Source organism: Rattus norvegicus, chromosome 6 (genome assembly GCF_021556685.1).
Source record: "Rattus norvegicus strain SHRSP/BbbUtx chromosome 6, alternate assembly SHRSP_T2T, whole genome shotgun sequence".
Classification (NCBI taxonomy): Eukaryota; Metazoa; Chordata; class Mammalia; order Rodentia; family Muridae; genus Rattus; species Rattus norvegicus.
Genome location: NC_141539.1, coordinates 79489399 through 79513970, shown reverse-complemented (window position 1 = coordinate 79513970; position 24572 = coordinate 79489399). Strand labels below are relative to the sequence as shown.

The following is a 24572-nucleotide window of genomic DNA, read 5'->3' as shown; positions in this document are numbered from 1 at the left end:
TCGCAGTGCTAAAAGTGCTCCTGTTCTGATCCATACTTCCAAACCCTTCTTGCCTGATATTGTTCTCACTCCCCTTTCTGATGAGCTTTCAGGTAGTGCCACCTCTGCTAATTTCTGCACCGCCCTTTTCACTTTTTAATCCTCTGCTTTCAAAATTGCTAAATCAAATAAACTCTTCAAAGTTAATTTCTTTTGGGAGGAGGGTGGGAAATTGGAAAATAATTGAGAAATCAACATTTTGAGTTATTTGAACTCTTATGCTATTCTTGCAGTTCATTCTGGAAGTGCTAAGTTTAGTGCTGTGCCAATGTCTTATATTTTTTATTGTAAATGACCAAGTTGTTATGTTTGATTTTTTTCTTTCAGGTGATTAAAAATATACTAGTGAATATTTGTATCATAAATGTCTCACAAGAGACATGTTGACTTTTAATGTTTTATTGTTTTGATTAACTATATGGTAAATCTTAAAATATTATCTCCCCCCCATCTTCTATATTTATGGAACTAAGGGTATATAGTCATTGGAGAAAACATATAACCTAATTATTACTTTGGGATTTATATTAGATAAAACAATGTGTAGAATTCAAAGGATGAACTTCTTTTAAAGCCATTCCATGTAGCCCCAATTCCAAAAGAACTTAAAAACCTGCTCAATTTGGCTACTTGATTAGATTCAGTACAAGATACCTTGCATGGACACAGTGTAGTGAGGTTTTTCTCTTCTTTTATATTTATTTTTATTGGATATTTTATGTATTTACATTTCAAATGTTATCCTCTTTTCCCTGTCTCCCATCCCCATCCCCTGTCCCCACTCCTACCCACCCACTCCCACCTCAACACCCTGACATTCCCCTACAATGGGAAAATGAACCTTCACAGGTCCAAGGGCTTCTCCTCCTGTTGATGCCAGACAATGCCATCCTCTGCTACATATGCAGCTCGAGCTATGTTTTCCACCATGTGTACTCTTTGGTTGGTTTAGTCCCCAGGAGCTTGTGGTTGGGGGGGGGGTCTGGTTAGTTGATATTGTTGTTCTTCCTATGGGTTTGCAAATACAACATCACTCAAATAAAATATAGAGTATTTCCATTGTCCTAGATTTTCCCTAGTTATTTATGCCAGTTACCACTCATTTTCCACCTCCACAAATCATTTTTTACTCCATCAACATGGTTAGTATTGCCTTTCAGTAATTTTGTGTATCTATACAGTATCTTGTCTTTATTACAGAACAAACTTGAGTTGAGTATAGTTGTTGTGCAAACTGTGATAGTTCAGTTTACTTAGACATTATTGGGTATCTTCCCAGCAGTTTGCTTGGGTGTATCTCTGACATTGCTGGTTTTGAAGAAGTATTAGTGTTTTGTGGTATTGCATTTTTTCTTTTTAAACCATATCTTTAGCTTCCAGTGGACTGAGCGATCTGTGAAAAAAGGTACATTTGTGTTAATGTTATTTTCAGTGAATATCCCTCTGTCATCTGTAATCCCGTTAAGACCAGATTCTAAATTAGCAGCAGGATGACAATAATTGAGAATTTCTTATATGTAGGTATAAAAATATATCTAAACATATTTTATGTTTGATGGTCTTTTAAGAATTATGAATGATAGAACATACTTCTGTTTCTCAAAATGTAACAAAGCATTCAGTTATTGGATATGCATTTTTTTTAAGTGGAATCAGTAAGAATTACTTCTGGATAGTATTCCAATACTGTTGTTCTTGTTTTGAGTCAGGGTCTTACTTTATAGCTCAGACTAATCTAAAACTTCACAGTTTAGGCTGGCCTGAAATTCACACTGAACCTCTCACCTCACCCTCCAAAGTACTGGGAGAGCAGGCAAGCCACCATGCCCACCCTCATATTATGATATATTTGGGAGATAATCAAGTATTATTTTGAAACCATAATATTATAAATTGGAAATAGTTTATAATTAAATTGGAATTTGGTTTTGCAGTTAAATGACAAAAGTAACATAGGAAATTTGGCCTCAATTCAAACCTTGGCTGATCCATAGGATTTTTTGTTTGTTTGTTTTATCTTGATACTGTTTTGTTTTGAGACAGGATTTACTCACTCTGTAGATCAGGTTGGCCTCAAACTCAGACATCACCTGTTTTTGCCCTGGGGAGTGCTAGGATTAAAGGCATGTGCCACCATGTCCATCTGATCTTGACTGTAGTATTTGATGAGGATAAATGAGTAAATTTTATGGGTACCAGTGCGAAACTGTAGGACAGTTAGATGATGTATAAATGGAATAATGCACACTTTAATGGATGAGAAAAATGGTACATAATTTTCTTAAATATGGCCCTTTATTCTAAATAAATGAATGAATAAATAATTTTGTCTTTAGACATAGAAAACATTTTGTATTTTTCTCGCTCCATTCAAACACTGTTCCTTCCTAGGCAAATAGCACCGCTCTTGTCTGCATATGTCTAACTGTACTTCATTTACTTAAATTGGCCAACAAAGCAAAGCTTGACTGACATGAATTGGGTACAATTGAAAAACTAGGTTATTGTAACCAGATAAATTCTTTTGATTCAGGCTTTCAAAAGCATATATACTTAGCACATGTAATACAAACTTTTTTTTTTACTTATTTAGAAAAATTGAAAAGAAATTGGCCATTCTTAAATTTTGGATCGAATCAGATAAGTTTCTTGTTTTAAAAACTGTCAGAAAGATTGTTTTTGCTTTTAGAACTTTTGGGACTTCTAAATTTTCCTACCTGAAACTTCAAATTTTTGACAAATTATCTTAGTGCTAATTAAAAAATACAAGAATTTTATTTAAATAAGATACTTGACTTGAAGGGAAACCTCTCTACTATTCACGCCAGTTATTTCTGTACAGTAAAGAAATGGGGTGAGGGAACCAAAGAACAAAGACCTATACTGTAGTGGGCAGGATATGTTGGAACCAAATCTCTGCTTTCTAATTGAGAATGTGTTCTTGGTCTGTAACACAACTCATGAGTGAAGCAGCAGGCCCCTGTTTATAGACACATGCTGCTAGAACGCACCAATTAAAGCTGTTCCCTCCACTTCCACCTGTGCATGTGAGTTCATTTCACTAATTGGTGTTCCATCAAACCACAAATTGTTCTGTCAAGCCCTGCCATTTGCAGTTGGCTCTCATTGGCTCACTAAGAGTTGTTTGCTTCTTAAACTGCACCATGTGCTGCCACTTTCAAGTTAATCTGATCATTGTTCTCAGTCTGGACTGTTTCCTTGGGTTGGGTTTCTCGTTGGCCATAGTAAGTACTGTCATTCTACAAAAGAGGCACCAGGTCCACACTGAAGGAGCAATGAAGTATGCCTGTAAAAGCGCCCATCCTGTTTTTGAGACAGTCTCATGCAGCCCAGGCTGGTTCTGAACTAAGGATGAAGGATGACCTTGATCCTCTTGCTCTACTGCCAAGTACTGGGCCCAGGCTAGGTTGTCTCTTTCCAAAGTTTCCAAGTATTGCCTTAAGCTTCTCTGTCACAATTCTTGCTTTGTTATAAACAAGTCATACAGATCTTTTTTAAAGATCTTTTTAATATTTATAGATAATATTTAAACAATTTCTCAAGTGCTTGGGTTTTGCCTTCATTTTTCTCATTTGAGATAAAATGCCTTCTATAACTAATTTAAATATTTTAGTTAATGTTGACAAACTAGAATATATTAGAACAAAATATTTTATCTTGCTTATCAGAATTATGTTTATTTATATTTATTGTTTTTGGTCATGGTCTTAAGTCTGTATTTCAGACTGGCTTCAAACTCATGACGATCCTCCTGCTTTGTCATCCAGAGTACTAGGCTTATAGACATGAGCTCCCTGTGCCCAGTATCATTTTAGACTGTGGATTATCTCAGAAAGTGCATTTAAAAAACACACATAACTCTCTAAAACCACTTTGTTCATAAGTTAACTTTACCACCAAAGTTTTATGCAAATGCATATACACAATGTCAAAGCATAGCTAAAGTTACTTTCAATTTGAAACTATTTTTCTCTTAGAACTTATATAAGAGGCAAGCAAATTCTCATTTCCCTGAAAACTGACTTAAGATGAAGCCCTCATTTGCAAGCTGATACATTCAAGGTTTAGAATACTTTTTAAGATATAATAAGTTATAAAAAGGAAATAATTAAAGACTCATAGTATTTGCTAACCTATTGAAGGATTCTAGAAGTCTCTTAAAAAATAAAAACTCCATAATCCAATACTTTTCACCTTTATTTCAGAATAAACACTTGTCTAACTTTTTGACAGTTTAATATATAATAGAATTAAGCTCCATAGAACACACATTTAGAAGACATTGAATTAACCTTTAAATTAAAAAATGCATTTTGATGTGATGAGTTTATAAGTTTATATTTGTAGGGATCTGAGTTATTGTTTGATTTTGCATTTGTGACTCATGGAAGCAGATTGAAGGCATGGAGGTAGGTAGAGGCAAAAGAAAAGATAGCTATTTGGTAAAGTTATATAAAATTAGTACCAAGCTGATAAGCAGAAATCATGACTTGAATCTCCACCTGGTTAATTATTTTTGTTTCTTCTAAAGTTCGAGTAAATTTTATTTTAGAGTAGTTTGATGTATTTAAAAAAAAAACAACACTGATGGACAGTCAAGTCATAACTAAGCCAGCAGTAGTGATGCAGGCCCATAATTCTAGCACCAGTGGAACTGAGGCAGAGTGGAAGATTAGGAAGATTTGGGGGGGGGTGTAAAAAAAGTCTTTAAATGTAACAATTCAGAGGGAATTATTCATTCTATGACACCGCTGTTATACTGATATCTAAGCCACACAAAGACGCAACAAAGAAAGAGAACTTCAGACCAATTTTGCTTTTGACTATCGATGCAGAAATACTCAATAAAATCAATATTTAGCAAACCAACAGCCAACATCAAATTAAATGGAGAGAAATTTGAAGCAATCCCACTAAAATGAGGGACAGGACAAGGTTGCCCACTCTCTCCCTATTTATTCAATATAGTACTCAAAGTTCTAGCCAGAGCAACTAGACAGTAAAAGGAGATCAAGGAGATACAAATCAGAAAGGAAGAAGTCAAGGTATCTCTATTTGCAGATGATATGATAGTATACATAAGCGACCCCAAAAATTCTACCAGAGAACTTCTACAGCCGATAAACAATCTCAGCAAAGTGGCTGGATATAAAATTAACTCAAATCAATAGCCTTTCTCTACACAACAGATAAATGGGCTAAGAAAGAAATGAAGGAAGCAACACCCTTCATAATAAAGTATCTTGGCATAACTCTAACCAAGCAAATGAAAGAGCTATATGACAAGAACTTCAAGTCTCTGAAAAAAGAAATTGAAGACCTCAGAAGATGGAAAGACCTCCCATGCTCATTGGTAGAATTAATATAGTAAAAATGGCCATCTTGCCCAAAGCAATCTACAGATTCAATGCAGTCCCCATCAAAACTTCAATTACAGAGATAGAAAGAGCAATTCTCAAATATATTTTGAATAACAAAAATCCCAGAGTAGCAAAATCAATTCTCAAAAATAAAAGAACTTCTTGGGGGCATCACTGTCTCTGACCTCAAGCTAAACTACAGAGAAATAGTGATAAAAACCTGCATGGTATTGGTACAGAGACAGACAGGTAGATCAATGGAATAAAATTGAAGACCAGAAATATACCCATATACCTGTGGTCACTTGATCTTTGACAAAGAAGCCAAAACCAGCTAAGGGAAAAAAAGCATTTTCAACTAATGGTGCTGGTCTAACTGGTGGTCTGCATGTTGAATGCAAATTGATCCATTTTTATCTCCTTGTACAAAGTTCAAGTCCAAGTGGATCAAGCGCCACCTCTGGCCCTGGCCCCATATAAAACCAGACATGCTGAATCCAATAGAAGAGAACATGGGAAAGAGCCTTGGACATATCGACAGAGGAGAAAATTTCCTGAACAGAACTCAGATCTTAGAGCCCAGGCTCTAAGATCAACAATTGACAAATGGGACCTCATGAAACTGAAAAGCTTCTGTAAGGCAAAGGACACTGTCAATAGGAACAAGTCGGCATCCTACAGATTGGAAAAAAATCTTTACCAACCCTAGATGGGTTTAGATGGGGCCACCCACCCATCTAAAATATTTTAATCCAGAATTGTCCCTGTCTAAAGGAAATGCAGAGACAGAATTGGAGCAGAGGCTAAAGAAAAGTCCATCCAAAGACTGCCCTACTGTGTGATCCATCTGCAGACACCAAACCTACGACACTATTGCTGATGCTAAGATGTGCGTAACAGACAGGTATGGCTGTCCTCTGAGAGACTCTGCCAGCACCTGACTAAGACAGATGCAGATACTCACAGCCAACCCTGGGACTGATCCCAGGGACCCCAATGAAAGAGTTAGGAGAAGGGTTAAAGGAGCTGAAGGGGATTGCAGGCCCATAGGAAAAACAATAATATCAATTAAGCAGACCCCCTCAGCTCCCAAGGACTAAACTATCAACCATAGAGTATACATGGGCCAGTCCATGGCTCATGCTATATATGTAGCACAGGATTGCCTTATCTGGCATCAGTGGGAGGGAATATGCCTGGTTCTGTGGAGGCTTGATACCCTAGAGAAGGATAGTGCTAGAGGAGAGAAGGTGTGGGTAGATGAGGGAGCATCCTCTTAGAGGCAAAGTGGGGATTGGGTGGAGGGGAGACCAGGAAGAGGGATAGTGATTAAAATGTAAACAAATGAAATGATTAATAAAAAAAAAAAGAAGTGGACTGCACAAGCTGGGCATAATTGAAGAATTTGGGAAGATGAGGTAGAAAATTGTGAGTATGAGGCTAACCTGAGCTACATGCCAAGCTCTGTTAAAAAAAACAAAAACCTAAAATAGCCTACCACCCCCCAAAAGGATAGACGAGAACTAGATAAAGAAAAAGCAGTGGTTTTCATGGTTTCCCGTGCCTCCCCCCCCCGCCCCAATTGCTGAAGACAGGTGTTTCTTAATCAAATTTGTTGTTGCCAATACTTCTATGAAAGAAGGTATATAAAATCTTTTATAAATAGATACAATTTATTATTTGTAATTTTGTGTTCTGTCAGAAGATAGATGGTCTCTGTCCCCTCCTCTTTGTTTAAACTTTGCCAAATAAGAATGGAAATTTTCCAACTAAACAAGTATGTCCCTCTTTAGCAATGAAAAAAAAAAAACCTTCCTTTTTCTATCATCAGTATGTGATGGCATATCCATCTGTGATAGCTCTTTGCACCTATAATCTAATGGTTATAGCAGTTCCAAATGCTATCTTCAGGCCTGCCCCTGCACTTACTTGTAAAGCAGAGGATGACTTCGCATCCCTCATCTTCCATGCTTGAACTACAGAACACTGGGACTATCGGCATGTGCCCAAGTCTTGGCCTTCTAAATCTCTTATTTAATTTATCTTAATAATTCCAAAGTAAAATTTGATGATAATTTAAAAGGACAGTTGGTAGATATGGGTACAGTAGCTTATGCCTCTATCCTAACAAGTACAAGCTGAGGCAGAAGATCAACTCAAACTTGCGAGTTTGAAGACCGTTTGGGCAATGTAGTGAGTGCTATGCCAGCCTGGGCTAAAAAGTGAGTGCCTGTTTCAGAAAGGGAAAAATAAAATAAAAGAAGCAATCCATGTATAGCCTGCTCGTAAACAAAACACTGTAGCCTAATATAAATCTAAACAAACATGTAGATATAGCTGCACACACAAATATAAACATGCATACGTGAGCATGAACACATAAACATAAAACATGTATATGTGACTCTTAGAGTCTTCAAAAAGCAAAGTCTTAATATGATTCTATAATGTAAGACTACTTTGCCCACTGAGACATCTCATCTTTTATAATAAGATTTTGCTAAAATATGTTTACTACATCTACATAGAACATCTTACTATGAAGGTACATTGATATTGTTGCCAAAATAGGCAAAAGTTATAAAACTAGTAATTATCAAGAAAAAAACTTGAGTTTTGTAATGACATTGGTTTCTGTATAAATTAACATCAATCATTTTGAAATTCAAGGGCCATAAAATGCTACTATTCATGCTTGACTAAGAAAATAATTTAACATCATTAAAAGAGAATTTGGAGATTTAGCCTTTTAGAAATCAAGTAGAATGTTAGTATTCTAACTTAAGAGGTCTTATTCTTGAGGAATTATTTTTACCAATAAACTGTAGTTGTTTGGGTTTTTTTAACTTTGTATGTTTGTGTACATTCGTGTGTGGGCCTGTTCAAAAATCCTGAAGGCGAATCATCTCCTGGAGCTAGTGCCACATACAGCTCCTGTGGGTGCCGTGGGTGCCGCGGGTGCCATGGGCTGCCCAGCCTGGGTACTGGACCCAGATTCAGATCGTTTAGAGGAACAGCATTGCATTCTCCTCAGCATTTAGTCACCGACCATTCCCACTGAGCAGCATTTTGATGTAATTGATGTTTTCCTTCTACTGAATTAAATACATGCTATATGATAAAGCTCTTAAAAGCCACGGGAATAATTGAATGAACAGCATTCAAATCTTCAAGAAACCTAAATTTTATGGAAGGGTTTTTTCCTTATATGCTACAAGCTAACAGTAGTACCTCAATGCACAATATATCTTCCAAACTAGCACAGTATCTTTCTTTGAAACATAATAGCCAGAAAATTTTACCTTTTAATATAGAAAATAATTTGCCAAGCTTTAATGCTAAACATTACCAAGGAAATCCAGAAAAATAAGACTTGTATAAAATTGTAGGCTTCCATGAAATGTTGGTTCAATGGTTAGTATTTTTTCCTTGTTTATTTAAGATAGCAGAATGACCACCATTTTAGCTATGTCATGAATTCTGGAATTACATTGAATAACAATTTACCTTTTGTAAACAAGGGAGCTTCCCTCACCTTCTATAGGATTTAAATCTATATTACTTTGTGTTCTTGGATAAATGATAGCTTTACTCCTATCTATATGTTTAGTTACAGTGTTTCAGTGATAGTCCTGTTACTTTTGTTTTTTGAGGCAGGGTCTCACTTTTGTAGCATAGGCTAGCTTTGAACTCATATCTTCATCTCTCTGCCTCCCAAGAGCTAAGATTTTACATCCCTGTGCTAGCCACCTTGCCAGCCAGGCTTAGTTCTATTACTTCTTGCATTTGCATTACAAGTTTAATATTTCAATGATAATCTCCCAAAATTCTTTGTTTTTATTTTGTTGGTAGATACATTATTTTTCCTTCCTAAAGACTTTATAATGAGTTTATTGATATTGTGTTAACTTTCACAATTACACTTTGAGAATTATATATTTATATGTATGTATACATATATGTACATATAATCTATATACATACATTCACATATATAGGCAGTATTTATTTTGTGATTTATGGTTTCATAAATATTTTTGAGGACTTACATACTTAGCACTTTGTAAGCTTCTTCTAAAATTTGAAAAATAAACTTAGTCCTTCTGGGTTTCAACTTTCCCATCTGTAAGAAAATTAGATAATCTCTAAATCTCTGTTTTGACTTCAGAATCTGTAGTTCTTAAAAAAAAAAAAAAAGACATGTAGGAAGTCATAGTTTCTAGAATCTGGTGATTGACTTAGGGTTTCTATTGCTGTGATAAAACACGATGACCAAGGGCAGCTTGTGGAAGAAATGGCTAATTTCAGTTTACATCTTGTAGTCCATCATCCAGGGAAGTCAGGACAATGAACTAAAGACAGGAACTTCCCAGAGGCCGTGGAGGAATGACACTTAGTAGCTTGTTCCCCTTGGTTTGCTCAACCTGCCTTCTTAAGACCCAGAACCACCTGCCCAGCGGCCAACATTGAGCTGGGCCCGCCCACATCAGTCATTAATCAAGAAAATTCACCACCAGGCTTGCCCACTGGCCAGTCTGGTGAGAGCACTTTTTCAATTGAGGTTCCCTCTTCCCAGGTGAGTCTAGCTTGTGTCAAGGTAATATAAAACTAGTCATCACAGTGGTTATTTATGAGAAGGGCCCCTTGCAGGTACATAAGAATTCTCTATGTATTTACAAGACTTAAATATTTTTACCAAAACCAAAAATATTTTATGGCATACTGATTTTACTTTATTTTACTGATTATACTTGATGGTAAAAAATAAAATTTAATATTTGAGTAAAGGGCTGGAGAAATGGCTTAGCAGTTAGGTCTACCAGAGAGCTTGAGTTCAATTCCCAGCAACCACATGGTGGCTCACAACCACCTGTAATGGGATCTGGTGCCCTCTTCTGGTGTGTCTGAAGACAGCTGCAGTGTGCTCACATACATAAAATATATAAATCTTATAACAACCACAAGATTATAGTAAATAAAGTAAAACAGAAGAGAGTGTAGTGTCCTGGTGAGAGTTTTAAGGAAGAGAGGGGAGAGTTCCACTCCATAGCCTGATAGCAAGAGTTGAGGAAAGGTGATGTCTGTCGTGCTTCTACCTAGTGAAGGAGGATCCCTAAGATGTCTGCAGTGGAGTGCCTAGATCAGTTTTATGTGTTAAGGTCTACTTTTTCTTCCCCGATTATAACCTATTTGAATAGGAAAACTAACAAGTTTTAACTGCTTGGTTTATTGGCACAGCTCTATCTTAAACTGCACTTCCAAATGTTTCATCACCTCACTGTTTGTATGCATGTTAACATCTTAAATGTATTTTGATCATTTTCTAATTCATTGACACCACATGCCTTGGGTCCATCATGGTTTTTTGTTTTGTTTTGTTTTGGTTTTTTGTTTTTTTTGTTTTGTTTTGTTTTTTAAAAAAAAAGTCAGTTATATATTTTTAATTGGTTTTCTTTAGTTGAAATTGCAAAAACTTTCAGAATTTTTTTATTGGAAAGCATATGCTTAGGCTATGGGTAAAACAATTTTTTGTATTTATGTAGTTTCCACTCTGTATAATTTCTGTTTTTTACAGATATTGATGATTCTCAAATCCTTCCCCGCTCAACCAGAGTCAGACATTTTTCACAGAGTGAAGACACTGGTAATGAAGTTTTTGGTGCTTTGCATGAGGAACAGCCACTGCCTCGAAGTAGCAGCACTTCTGACATCTTGGAACCATTCACTGTTGAGCGAGCCAAAGGTGCAGTTCCTGTCGTTGACAGTTCATCCCGTCATGCTCCAAGCTTGCAGAGTTCCACAGAGGCTTCGTCAATAACTAGATCCACTGAAAGCTACATCACTGACACTCATAGTAGAGAGTCTTCTCTGGAAGTTGGTGATAGCATATATGACCATCTTTGCCATTTAATAGGCCCAGTAGAACTTGCAGATGCAGCTTTCGATCAAATCCAGTACATTGACCTTGAAGGAGATGATGATCTTCTCTCTTCTCTGAAAGAATACTTTAAGGAAAACCAGGAAAATCATAGTAAAAATGAGCTAGGTAAAGATACAGCTTCTCAGGAAGTCATTATTGAAGTAACTAGAGATGAAATGCCATCTTTAGATAAATTAGAATATGTAGGCCAGGAAATAAAATCAGAAAATCTAATGTCTTTTGTTGGGACTCCTGAAAATACACCATTTCAAAAAGAACCCAGCTCAGCTGTCTTCACAAGTTCTCTTGCACCTAACCACTCAGATAGCTATCCAAGATCACAAACTGCTGAGAAGGCTAAGCAACTGAGTCTTGATGAACAGTCATCGGATCCTAGTTCAGACAGCCCATGTGATAAAGAAAAAAAGAAACATCTGTATAGACAAACAGCCACAGAAGTAGATGCCTGTGTAGATATGACCCTAGCTGAAAAGCTTAAGAGTGTACAGGTTAATGAAAAAATCACGCCATATATAATGCATGCCAAGAAAACTGCATTAAAAACACCGTTAAGCCGCAGAATGCCTCATGTTTCAAACTCTAGCAAGCTTTCTCCAACTAAGAGGAGCTTGTCTGAAACAGTAACTCATAGGGCCAAGATCATGAAAATTGCTGCTAAGAAACGAAATAGTGTTCATGTTACTTTTAGACCATCTACTGAGTCTGTCCAATTTTATAATCCTCTGGAAAACAAAGAGGCTCCATGGAAGACGAGACTACGGAAGCTCAGTGGCTTTAGCAATAGTAGCAGTAGCACTACCAGCAATACACAGACCAGCTCAACTAGTAGTACAGACCTTGTAAAACCTGGTGTGTACAGACCTCTAGATACGGTTGGTGCAGCATCAGTTAGCAAAGCAGTGAAGGAATCCACAGAGATTCCCACAACCACATCCCAGAAAGAAGGAATGACAAGTAGCCAGTCAGGTAGTCGCAGTACTCTCAGGTCATCGAGTCATGAGGCAGGACTACAGCAGGGCTCCCTGGGTGGCGTTTATAAAACTGTTGTACATGCTCTTTCGAAGCCGAAGGCAAATGTTTCCCCACAGAGGCAGAACAGAGTGCCACCCGAGGCTCCACTGAGGGATCTGTACAGTCATGTAATGGGCTATTTTGGAAGGAAAGCTGCAGGTGAGCACTAACAGTGTGCAGAGCGCAAAAGGAGAAAGACAGCACCAGTTTGGCTTAATGCAACTGAAGCAAGCTATAAGCAATCAAAAAAGCTTTGGGATGGTCACTGCTTTCTCTCTGTTTGGTTATGCATGCGCCTTTCCCCAGCTGTATTTTTCCCAGCATTCATATTTATTTAAATTACTAATTTTCCTTTTGAGGCATTTAGTTAAACCTCTTTGCTGCTGAACAACAAAATAGAAAGGGGAAGTTAAGAGGGAAAATGTAATGACCTTTCAAAGCTCAGGTGTTTTCCTGAGTGTACCATGAAACTTGAAGTTCCCTGAGGAGTTGGCTGTAGTTTGTCTTGCCCACTACTTTATGTCCAAAAGGGCTCATCTTTATCTAATTGAATTTGCATATTCTTACTGCTAACTTAGTTGGTTTCCTTGGTAGGCAGTTACTTTGACATCAAACGTAACAGAAATCAGACTCTACAACCAGCAACAACATACTTAACTACTGTTGAAGAGGAAATTCTTCCTTTAATCTCAAAGATGATTTAGCCTCTTTCCATTTAAGGCATTTCTGAAAAAAATGCTGTAAGCTTTTAGTTTTTCATTCTTATGTATAGAGTATATGTTGCCTCTTTGAAAGATTTAAAATTTTATTGTGAGATTTTAAATGGGCATTAAGGTTTCATGATTAACTTACTCATTTCAATATGAAACCTGAATGTACAGACTAGCGAAAGGAAGCAAGATTGTAGTAACCATTTTTATCTTGTCCCAAAATTAAGACAACTTTTCTCATACAGAAACATAACTTTCAGCAGTAAGGTAGGTTTTGATTTCATTCATTTTAACATGGTTTTGTTAGCATGATTAACAACGCTGTATAATGCATCTTGCATTGAGCCATTAATGCCACTTGAGGGCAGTATATTACAGCTTAGCAAAGCCTGGCCAGTAATATAGAGATAATGGTATTTAACCTCTGAAATTCTTGGCGATCCAGTAGAAATGGGAATAGTGCTAGTTTTCATTCTACAGAGAAACAAACTTTTCAGCAGTATGATAGTGACATAAATGTCTATGTTCCATGAGATAGTTTATGAGTGAAAGCAATCTTGTTTCTATAAAATTATATTTCAGTGGGAATGTTAAGCAAGTCAAACGACTATTTTGGTTTTATTTGTTCTTAAATCTTGTGAAAATTGAACCTTTTTTTCTTAGGCATTGAGGCTAAATTATAGACTAACCCTAAAAAAAAATCGTGAGATTTTTATTTATATCCATACTTAAGTATGTTTGTGTCTCACTGAGATTTGCATGAGTTGAAAGGATAAATTCCTTGCAATTATTCTCTGGGGAAAGAGGGAGATTGTGAATTCTTAAGACTCTATAGCAGCATAGAGTAGGAAGAAAAATATACCAGTTTCTTTATAGGCAATATTAACCTGACTTTAACTAGTGCTTACCTATAGCTTTCTTGCTGTTTAAGGTCATACTGAAGATTGACTAACATCTGCTTAGTTAAATAAAGTAAATACAGTATACTAATTCTTAAAAATTAAATCTGAAGGAGGGAAATTATTCATTAGTGCATGTTTGGCAAATAATTGATATGGCAGAGGTACTTTATTTTGGATTACTTTTGTTTCAGATGTAGAAAATACAGTTAAGTTATTGCCCACTATATGTAGTTCTTTATTCGCTTGTAGTAAATAAAGAGGACACGAGCCCCAAACTGCCTCCTCTTAATAGTGAGACTGGCGGCAGCAGCGCTAATGTTCCTGACCTGATGGATGAGTTTATCGCAGAGCGACTTCGAAGTGGCAATGCCTCGGTGAGCTCCAACTTACTGGTTTTTGAGAGAAAAGTAGAAAACTAAAGGATGAGTATAATGTATATGTGGAGATTTTATTCAAAACTTGATTTTCTCCTGAAACTTAACTCTGATTTGTGAATTACTTAAAACATTTTAACATTATTTATTGTATGTGTGTATATATAGGTGCATGTGTGCCATAGTGTGCATGTAAAGGTCAAATGAAGGGCGTTCATTCTCTGCTTTTACCCTGACCATCAGCCTTGACAGTAATTATGCACATTCTCCCCTAACTACCTTGCTAGTCCTTGAAACTTTTTAAAGCTGCACTTAGTGGTACGAACTTCTACCTAGCTGCTCAGGAAGCTAAGGCAGAAGGAGAGCTACTAGTTCAGGCCCTTGCCTGGGGTACAATTTAATTTCAAGCCAACCTGTACAACTTAGTGTTTGGCCCAGTCCTATAAAAAGTAAAAAGCAAGCTGACTGTATCTCAGTGATAGAGCGCTTGTCTGTCTACAAGTCCTTAGGTCAAATCCCCTGTGTGTGTGTGTGTATGTGTGTGCGTGTGTGTGTGCACGTGTGTGTGCATGTGTGTGTGTGTGTTTACATTTTAAATCATATATTTTATTAAAAAATATAAAACATTGAGACTTGTAGCTTTACCTAAAGAGATACTGTAATATCTATTAGAAGTTGTAAGCCGCCACCTTCCTTGTCCAGTTCCCTTACTCTTTCCTAGGTTGGTACCAATTGCTGACTGTCAATAGGAAAGAACAATGCAAGGCCCAACTCCCATAATTTGATAGCTTAAACAATTCGGATAACTCTGGAGTCAGCGTTAAAATGTGCCATTTGCATCAACTAGTAAGCACCAGGTGAAAGAGAAGCTGGTGTATCTCAGTCTCCAGTGCAGAGCTGCCTTCTGGACGCTCTGACTCCAGTGCAGAGCTGCCTTCTGGATGCTCTGACTCCAGTGCAGAGCTGCCTTCTGGACGCTCTGACTTGTCTGCCACTATTACTTTCCCTTTTCCTTCCTTTTCTTTGAGTAGCAATGATTTTAGAATCATTGGGGACATCTTTGCTATCGTTTTACTTAATGTCTCTTCTGTTTGATTCTTTGTTCTACTGTAAACTTTATTTTCCTTCTGATTAAGAGCTTTAGACCCAGCACTCTCTCTCTTGAGATTTGGGTCATTGCTTTAAATAGCACTACACTAGCTTAGGTACCAGAGCCATGTCATTACGCGCTGCTTAGAATCTTTTTATTTTTTCTGTTTCCCTAATGTTTATTTTCTCCTTTTGTTGTTCTTCCATTTTATTGTGTATCAGACTCTAATCCATATCTATTTAAATATGAATCAAGCCAAGCAGTGGTATGTGATAAACAGAATGATTAGCAGTCGAAACCAGTCTGTGCTCAGGAATTAGTTCTCTCTTCTGTGATAAAAATAACCCCGCATGTGGGTATATCATGTTTCCATTTATAAAGTACTTATCAAATGAATTTTCATTACTACCTTATGAAGTACATGGAGAAATGTTTTTATTGGATTTTTTTATTTACATTTCAAATGTTATCCCCTTTCTAATTTCCCTTCTATAAACCCTCTATCCCATCCTCTCTTCCCCTGCTTCTGTGAGGGTGTTTCCCCACTTGTCCACACACCTTTCCTGCCTCTGCACTGGGAGGAGGAGGTAACATTCTCCTACACTGGGTAGTCCAGCCTTGGCAGGACCAAGGGCTTCTCCTTCCATTGGTGTCCAACAAGGCCATCCTCTGCTACATATGCAGCTGGAGCCATGGGTCTGTCCATGTGTACTCTTTGGCTGGTGGTTTAGTCTCTGGGCACTCTGGTTGTTGGTATTGTTGTTATTTTGGGGTTGCAAACCCCTTCAGCTCCTTTAAGCCTTTCTCTATCTCCTCCAAAGAGGACCCTGTACTCAGTTCAATGGTTGGCTGCGAGCATCCGCCTCTGTATTTGTCATGCTCTGGCTGTGCCTCTCAGGAGATAGCTATATCAGGCTCCTGTCAGCATGCACTTCTTGCCATCAGCAATATTATCTGGGTTTGGTAGCTGTATATATATGGGCTGGATCCCCAGGTTGGGCAGTCTCTGAATGGCCTTTCCTTCAGTTTCTGCTCCAAACTTTGTCTCCATATTTCCTCCTATGAATATTTTTGTTCCGCCTCTAAGAAGGACTGAAGCATCCACTCTTTGGTCGTCCTTCTTCTTGAGCTTCATGTGGTTTGTGAATTGTGTCGTGGTTTTTCCAAGCTTTTGGGCTAATATCCGCTTATCGGTGAGTGCATACCATGTGTGGTTTTTTTGTGATTGAGTTATCTCACTCAGGATGATATTTTCTAGTTCCATCCATTTGCCTATGAATTTCACAAAGTCAAATTTTGATAGCTGAGTAGTATTCCATTGTATAGATGTACCACATTTTCTGTATCCATTCCTGTGTTGAAGGGCATCTGGGCTCTTTCCGGATTCTGGCTATTAAAAATAGGGCTGCTATGAACATAGTGGAGCATGTGTCCTTGTTATATGTTGGAGCATCTTTTGGGTATATGCTCAGGAGAGGTATAGCTGGATCCTCAGGTAGTACAATGTCCAATTATCTGAGGAACCTCCAAAATGATTTCCAGAGTGGTTGTACCAGCTTGTAGTCCCACCAACAATGGAGGAGTGTTCCTCTTTCTCCACATCCTTGCAGGTATCTGTTGTCACCTGAGTTTTTGATCTTAGCCATTCTGACTGGTGTGAGGTAGAATCTCAGGGTTGTTTTGATTTGCATTTCTGTGATGAATAAAAATGTTGAACATTTCTTTAGTTACTTCTCAGCCATTTGATATTCCTCAGCTGAGAATTCTTTGTTTAGCTCTGTACCCCATTTTTAATAGGATTATTTGATTCTCTGGAGTCTAACTTCTTGAGTTCTTTGTATATATTGGATATTAGCCCTCTATCAGATGTCAGATTGGTAAAGATCTTTTCCCAATCTGTTGGTTGCCATTTTGTCCTAATGACAGTGTCTTTTGCTTTACAAAATCTTTGCAGTTTTATGAGATCCCATTTGTCGATTATGATCTTAGAGCATAAGTCATTGGTATTTTGTTCAGGAAATTTTCTCCAGTGCCCATGTGTTCGAGACTCTTCCCCACTTTTTCTTCTGTTAGTTTGAGTGTATCTGGTTTGATGTGGAGGTCCTTGATCCACTTGGATTTATGCTTTGTACAGGGTGATAAGAATGGATCGATCTGCATTCTTCTACATGCTGACCTCCAGTTGAACCAGCACCATTTGTTGAAAATGCTATCTTTTTTCCATTGGATGGTTTTGGCTCCTTTGTCAAAAATCAAGTGACCATAGGCGTGTGGGTTCATTTCTGTGTCTTCAATTCTGTTCCACTGATCTATCTGTCTGTCTCTGTACCAATACCATACAGTTTTTATGACTATTGCTCTGTAATACTGCTTCAAGTCAGGGATGGTGATTCCCCCAGAAGTTCTTTTATTGTTGAGTATAGTTTTCGCTATCTTGGGTTTTTTGTTATTCCAAATGAATTTGCAAATTGCTCTTTCTATCTCTATAAAGAATTGAGTAGGAATTTTGATGGGGATTGCATTGAATCTGTTGATTGCTTTTGGCAAGATGGCCATTTTTACTATATTAATCCTACCAGTCCATGAGCATGGGAGATCTTTCCATCTTCTGAGGTCTTCAGTTTCTTTCTTCAGAGACTTTAAGTTCTCATCCTACAGATCTTTCACTTCCTTGATTAGTCACACTGAAGTATTTTATATTATTTGGGACTATATGAAGGGTTTCATGTCCCTAATTTCTTTCTCAGCCCATTTATCGTTTGAGTAGAGGAAGGCTACTGATTTGTTTGAGTCAATTTTATATCAAGCCAATTTGCTGAATCTTCAATGAACATGCTTTTCCTTTCCAACTGAGGTCCTAAATATCAGCATTTATTCTGAGGATTATTTTGAAAACTAGCACTTTCAGGTGCTTAATTTAAAAGTATTTTAACTGTAAAAATATTTCTTGTTTTAGACTATGACAAGAAGGGGAAGTAGTCCAGGCAGCCTTGAAATTCCGAAAGACCTTCCTGATATTCTAAACAAGCAGAATCAGATGCGCCCTGTTGATGACCCTGGTGTGCCCTCAGAATGGACGTCTCCTGCCAGTGCAGGGAGCAGTGATCTCATGAGCTCAGATAGTCACTCGGATTCCTTCAGTGCCTTCCAGTGTGAGGGCCGAAAATTTGACAGCAAGTATCTCTTACCTTTTGAGTATATGCTTCCTGTTCATTGCTTTCTTTCTCGTGGATTGCATAGCTTTCACTTGGTTCTCCATTGTTCGGTAGTTGTTACTGTATATTTTGATTTCACTTTTTAGTAAAATGCTGAAGAAAGTTTTAGGGAATCATCTCAGGTTGAGACCATTTTATTTTGCCAAACAAAGCACATTTAAAGAAACCAAAACTACTGTCCAGCAGAAGATAAATTGCATTTTTAAGACAAAAAATGTGAAAATAAAAATGATTTACAGTGGTCTTAATATTAAAGGGCTTGCATGATTATGAGATGCTGTTATTTAATGGACTTGTTTACCCAGACCCTTCCCGGACTCTCCCTCCATGTTCAATTATCAGCAACTATTACTTTGCACCATATGTCACTACATCATTATGCTGCTGAAACTCTCTCTGCACATAGTTTTCAGAGAATAAACTAGAAACAAAAATTTGGAAATTAAGTTTGTGAAGAGGAAGGAGGAGGTACATTGGAGCATTTTATGTTTCCCTCCTTTATGGGTTAGTGGTATACTAACTCAAAGCTCAGACACATAAGAATTTAAGAGAGAAGGAGGAGGAAGAAGAGGGGGAAGGTGGAAGAAGAGGAGGAGGAGAAGAAGGAAGTGTGTGTGTGCGTGTGTGCGCGTGTGTGCGTGTGTGCGTGTGTGTGTGTGTGTGTGTGTGTGTGTGTGTGTGTGTGTAAAGAGAGACAGGGAGATTTATAAAATACTTTAAAAAAAATAAGTGTATTACCATCTATCAGAAACTACATAAAAATGGTGTTGGAATATCATATGCCATTTTAAAATAATTATTGTTAACAATGAGCTGTTGACAGTCTTAGAAATCTTTGTAGTTGAGATCTGCAAAGTTTTACTGCTTCTTACACTTGCAAGAATGTAATGCACAGAGTAGACTAGGAGGGATGTGAATGTGTGAGTAGTGTTGCTGTAGAACTAGCATTTCTTCTTCCTGCAGACTTTGGCTTCGGGACTGACATTGGGATCCCATCTTCTGCTGATGTGGATTCAGGCTCTGGCCATCATCAAAGCACTGAGGAGCAGGAAGTGGCTAGCCTAACGACGCTTCATTTAGACTCAGAGACAAGCAGCCTTAATCAACAAGCATTCTCTGCTGAAGTTGCAACTGTCACTGGTAAAGTAACTCAAGGGCATGTTTCTTAAGCTCGTCTTCTAGACTTCCAGAGACGCTGGTTAAGCTTCTACAGCTTGTATGATCTGCTGCTGTTTCTGTGGTTTTGTTTGTTTGTGTTGTTGTTTTTGTTTTTATTTGAACAGTGGACAAAACAAAACAAATTCGATTCTTGACCCTATGAAGTACATATAGGTAATCATTGGTGTACCCTGTGCACATGCCCCACACTAGGAGCAGTCATTAAATAGATAATCTAAAAGAAGAGTAAAATTACCTCACTATATTTTTTCATTGTTATTCATAGTTAAGGTTGCTGTCTGTGTTTATTACAGGAAATATAAAGCACTGTGCCAAGAAGACATGTTTGTTAATATACTAGAATTTTGTAGTTAAACAGAAAATTATCCTTTTCAGATACTTTTTTTTAAATTTTTCTTAAATGTGACCAAACCCAACTTTAATATAGCAAGTAGACTCCTGAGATTTGAGTCATATTAAATGCAGAGTTGTGTATTGCAGGGATAGTGTAGAAACTAAAATGAGCTTGGAGGTTGTACTGTGCGTTGTAAACTTAGCCTGCCTGGTTCCAGCTCACTTGTATGCAGGTCACTCAGTGGTTAGCAATTTTAGCCGACAGTCATGAGGTAGTAGCCATCATTTAAAAGGAAGACATTTCCCCCATTCAAACTTGATTTTAATTCTAGTTCATTTAAAACATTAGGAATGTTTTTCAAATGTTGTTCCAATGTGAAAGAAAATGTTACCATGTTTTTTTCTTATGTCTCTGTATTCATCAAAAATAAAGTTCCAAGACTTAGGGAGGTAATCCATTGTTAGGTTATCAGCTGAGCAGGCATGTGGATGGATCTGGGTTTGGATAACAGAACTTGTGTAAAAGCCAGGCATGGCAGTGAATTCCTCCAACCCCACTACAGGGTACTAAGACAGGCGGTCCACTTCACTAGTCAGCCAGTCTATCCAAAACAGGAAGCTCCAAATCGAGTGAGAGTTACTATCTCAAGTTAAAAGCTGGGCAGCAGTAGATAAAGACACCCTAATACCAGCAGTCTGGCCTTTCCGTGCTCCCACGGTGATGAGTGTGCCTGCACACACATGTAATACACAAAAAAGTAAACAAGAGTGTTGAATGAAGGAAGGAATGAATGAATGAATAATAGTTCCAAACCAAAAAAAACCATCTAAAAATCAATCACCAACATTGTCAGCAGTACAGGAGGAGTTTAAAACAGCTGTTTTTGTTCCCAAATATAAAATTCATCAATGAGTATAACTCCATATGCTCAATAAACAAAAACTGTTGAACATGTGTTCTAATTATCAAATCTGCATGCATTATCACACTGATAGCTGTTTTATCAGAGAGATGTTAGTTGGCCTGAAGTATTTACTTCTGTTTAATACAGAAGTTTTCAGATACCTCAAAAACCTAGTGATAAATATTAAAGATACAAGTTTGCTACATACGGTAGATATAAGCTTTATGCATGTTTGATATATGGCTATGAATATAAAAATGTTGGGGGTTTTGCATTAAAAGGCTCTTTTTAACAGGGAAAAACTTTAAGTCAGCCATCATTGAATCATGTTAATACAATTAAAGATAATAGTTCTGGTCATGCATCTCTATATAAAGCGATTTTAAAATCTGAGATTTTAAAAGGAAATTAATAGCAAGATGGCTTATTGGGGAAAATGCTTGCTGCCAAGCCTGACGGCCTCAGTTGGATCCTAGAAATTTGCATGGTGGAGGAAGAGAACCAAGTCCTCCTACAAGTTGTCCTCTAACCACCATATACATCCTGTGGACACTGGATGCATGAACATGTGTGCGCGCACACACACACAGACACACACATAGTAAATCTAAAATGTTCAGTGTGTTTTATGAAGTAAGATAATACATGGAGATAAAAGAAGTAGATTTATATTTCAAAACATGTGATGAAAATATTGATGTCTCTTGGCATATGTGTGAAGTTTCTGATAAGTGTTCAGAAGATAATTTCCCTTGTGCTTTTGTGTGACAGAACTTACTAAGCTTCAGAGTGCTCAGGCCTGCACAGCTCTCTTAGCATAGGAATTGTTCTTGTATCTCAAATAAAAGGAACATGCCACCTAATTAATAATGTAACTCTACCTACTCTTATATTATTCTGATATATAATTATCATATTACTGATTTGTGTTATGATACAAATACCATAGTTCTTTATGTGTCTTTTAGGCATTTATCATGCTACTTTAGAAATTACTCAAGTGATATGTGAAATCCCACTTTTGGAAGATAAATACAAATGTATAACTTGAATTTGTTTTGTGCTTTACTTTTTAGAAAAAAGTAAAGGGGGGGTCGGTTTTATAATTATTGGGTATAGAACATTCATATTTCTGAGCTAGGAAGAAGTTAAACATGAGAAAATGAAATATTGTTATATGTAACTTGTGTTTAGCACCAGTGGATACTGTTCTGTAGCTACCATTGATCACTCTGTGTGGTCATGTATGCCGCACATTGCTCAGACCAGCAAGACCACACGGTGTGCGTCACACATGACGTGCGTCACACATGGTGGTAGGCACTAGCAGTGCAGCAGTGTATAAGGAGTGACAAGACTGTAAGAAGAATAGTTGTACTCTACAGAGGGATATTTCAGACTGAACAGGCATGTTGAAGTATGATAGAGGTATAAAGATATGAAAGTCAACCAAGCCATATAATGGGGACTTAGAGTTGGTAAGGTCAGAAGTAGGCTTCAGTAGAAAACAGTATCCATGCCAGTGGTTACTAAAGCTGCAACCTTTAATAAAGTCCCTCATGTTGTGATGGCCTTCAACCATAAAATTATTTTGTTGCTGTTTTATAACTAACTTTTCTACTGTTTCTATGAGTCATAAAGTAAATATCTGATATGCAGTATATCCAAGATGTGACCCTTATGAAAAGTTAGTTCAGCCACCAAAAGGGTCATGACCCATAAGTTAAGAACCACCAACTAAGACAAAAATTAATCAGGATTCTGTGCAAAGCAGAGAAAAAACAATGAAAAAGCCTATAATAAATATATTTGGATAGAATATAAAATTATATGTAGATTGTAGAGCTGTAATGGAATAACACGGACACCTGAACACTAAGAAATTGGAAAGTTTGATAAGATAAATGAGAAGACTTGGATGGTGTTTGTTTGTGGGACAGTCTTAGGCTGTAGGCCAGGGTAACCTTGGATTCATGCTCATCCTGCCTTAGCTGTCCAAGTGCAGGATTACAGGCATGTGCCACCGTACCTAGCAGTTTGCAAGGTTTTTGATTGTTTGGTCATTCTCTTTGGCAGTTTTTCTTGGTGGGTATTTTTTCACATTTATTTGTTTATTCTGTAAATGTGTGTGTGCATATATGAGCATGGTGCATTTCAAGGTCAAAGGATGATTTGGAGGTCAAAGGAGGTCACTTCCTCCTTCCTACCATATAGGTTCTAGGGATCTCAGGTGGTCAGCCTTGGTAAGCAAGTGGGTTTAACTGGCTGAGCCATCTTGCTGGCCCTATTTGTGTATATATTTTAAAGACAAGGTTTCATTAAGACAAGCTCAGCCTCAAACTGGTTATGTAGCTAAGGATAACAACCTTGAATTCCTGCTCTTCTTGACACCTCTCAGCGCTGAGATTATAGGCATATGTGTTGCCTTTAAAGAATTTTTAACTGAGGAGGTAATCTGATTGCATTTTTATGAGTTTTTGTTGTTTTATGAGAATGCATTGATAGGAATGAGAGATGAAGAACATCTGTTCGCTAGTGACTTTTCCCAATTTCAAGTGAGAGAAAAAGAATAGCAGTGAGTATGAGAGTTTCTCTAGCTAGGCCAAGAATATCAATTGTCAGTGTCACTGATGGTTCCTGGCCCTATGTTAGTCCAATGCTAGACAATATTGTGTTTTGTTGACACCTTTGGACAGTATATAACCTGCTTTATCTTTTGATGTTTTAAAACTATGTCTTATTAGTATTTGAAATATTATGTCTTAGGTAGGATACTGAATACATTCTTCATAGTGATTATATGAAATTCTCATTACAGGTTCAGAAAGTGCTTCCCCTGTTCATTCAGCTCTGGGGTCCAGGTCACAGACACCTTCCCCTTCTACGCTGAATATAGATCACATGGAACAGAAGGATCTACAGCTTGATGAGAAGCTCCACCACTCTGTTCTTCAGACGCCAGATGACCTAGGCAATGTTTGATATTTCTGGGTTTTGAGAGTACTAGTATCAGAGGAACTTCAGCTGTTATGATGTATTCTTATCTTAAGGCTTTGACTTTTCTGCTTTCTTTTATTTCACTTGCCCTTAAAAAGGCTATTGTTAAAATAACTCTGCTTTTTAAGTAATTTATCATAATTTTTATAGCTGTTAATTAGCGATTGTACTATTTCGTTCTTTTTTTTTATTTATTGATATGGTATTTATTCTCTTCCTTTCCCTCTCCCTTTTCCCTTCTTTCCTTCTTCTCTCCCCCTCTTTCTTTTTTTGTAGCAGGGGCTCACTATGTAGCCCTGGCTGGCCTGGCCTGGAACTCTCTGTACAGGGATCTGCTGCCTCTGACTCACAAGTACTGAGAGTAAAAGACAGGGTGTTTGACTCCCTTCTCCTGCCTCAGTTTTGTAAATGCTAGAATTTTATGTGTGCGCTCCATACTTCAGGCCTCTTAATAGTGTTCTTGAGAATTTCGACTCACAGGAGGAAGTAGCATCA

General features: G+C 37.4%; 1 protein-coding gene across 1 annotated transcript in view; it reads left to right on the top strand.

Annotated features, from left to right (window-relative positions):
* Nucleotides 1-24572, top strand: part of Ralgapa1 (Ral GTPase activating protein catalytic subunit alpha 1) — a 274127-nt gene that overhangs the window by 96791 nt on the left and 152764 nt on the right. The window contains 5 exon segments of the mRNA NM_020083.4: nucleotides 10996-11163; nucleotides 14234-14358; nucleotides 18405-18621; nucleotides 19627-19803; nucleotides 23899-24051. Coding sequence (NP_064468.4) covers nucleotides 10996-11163; nucleotides 14234-14358; nucleotides 18405-18621; nucleotides 19627-19803; nucleotides 23899-24051 — 840 coding nt within the window.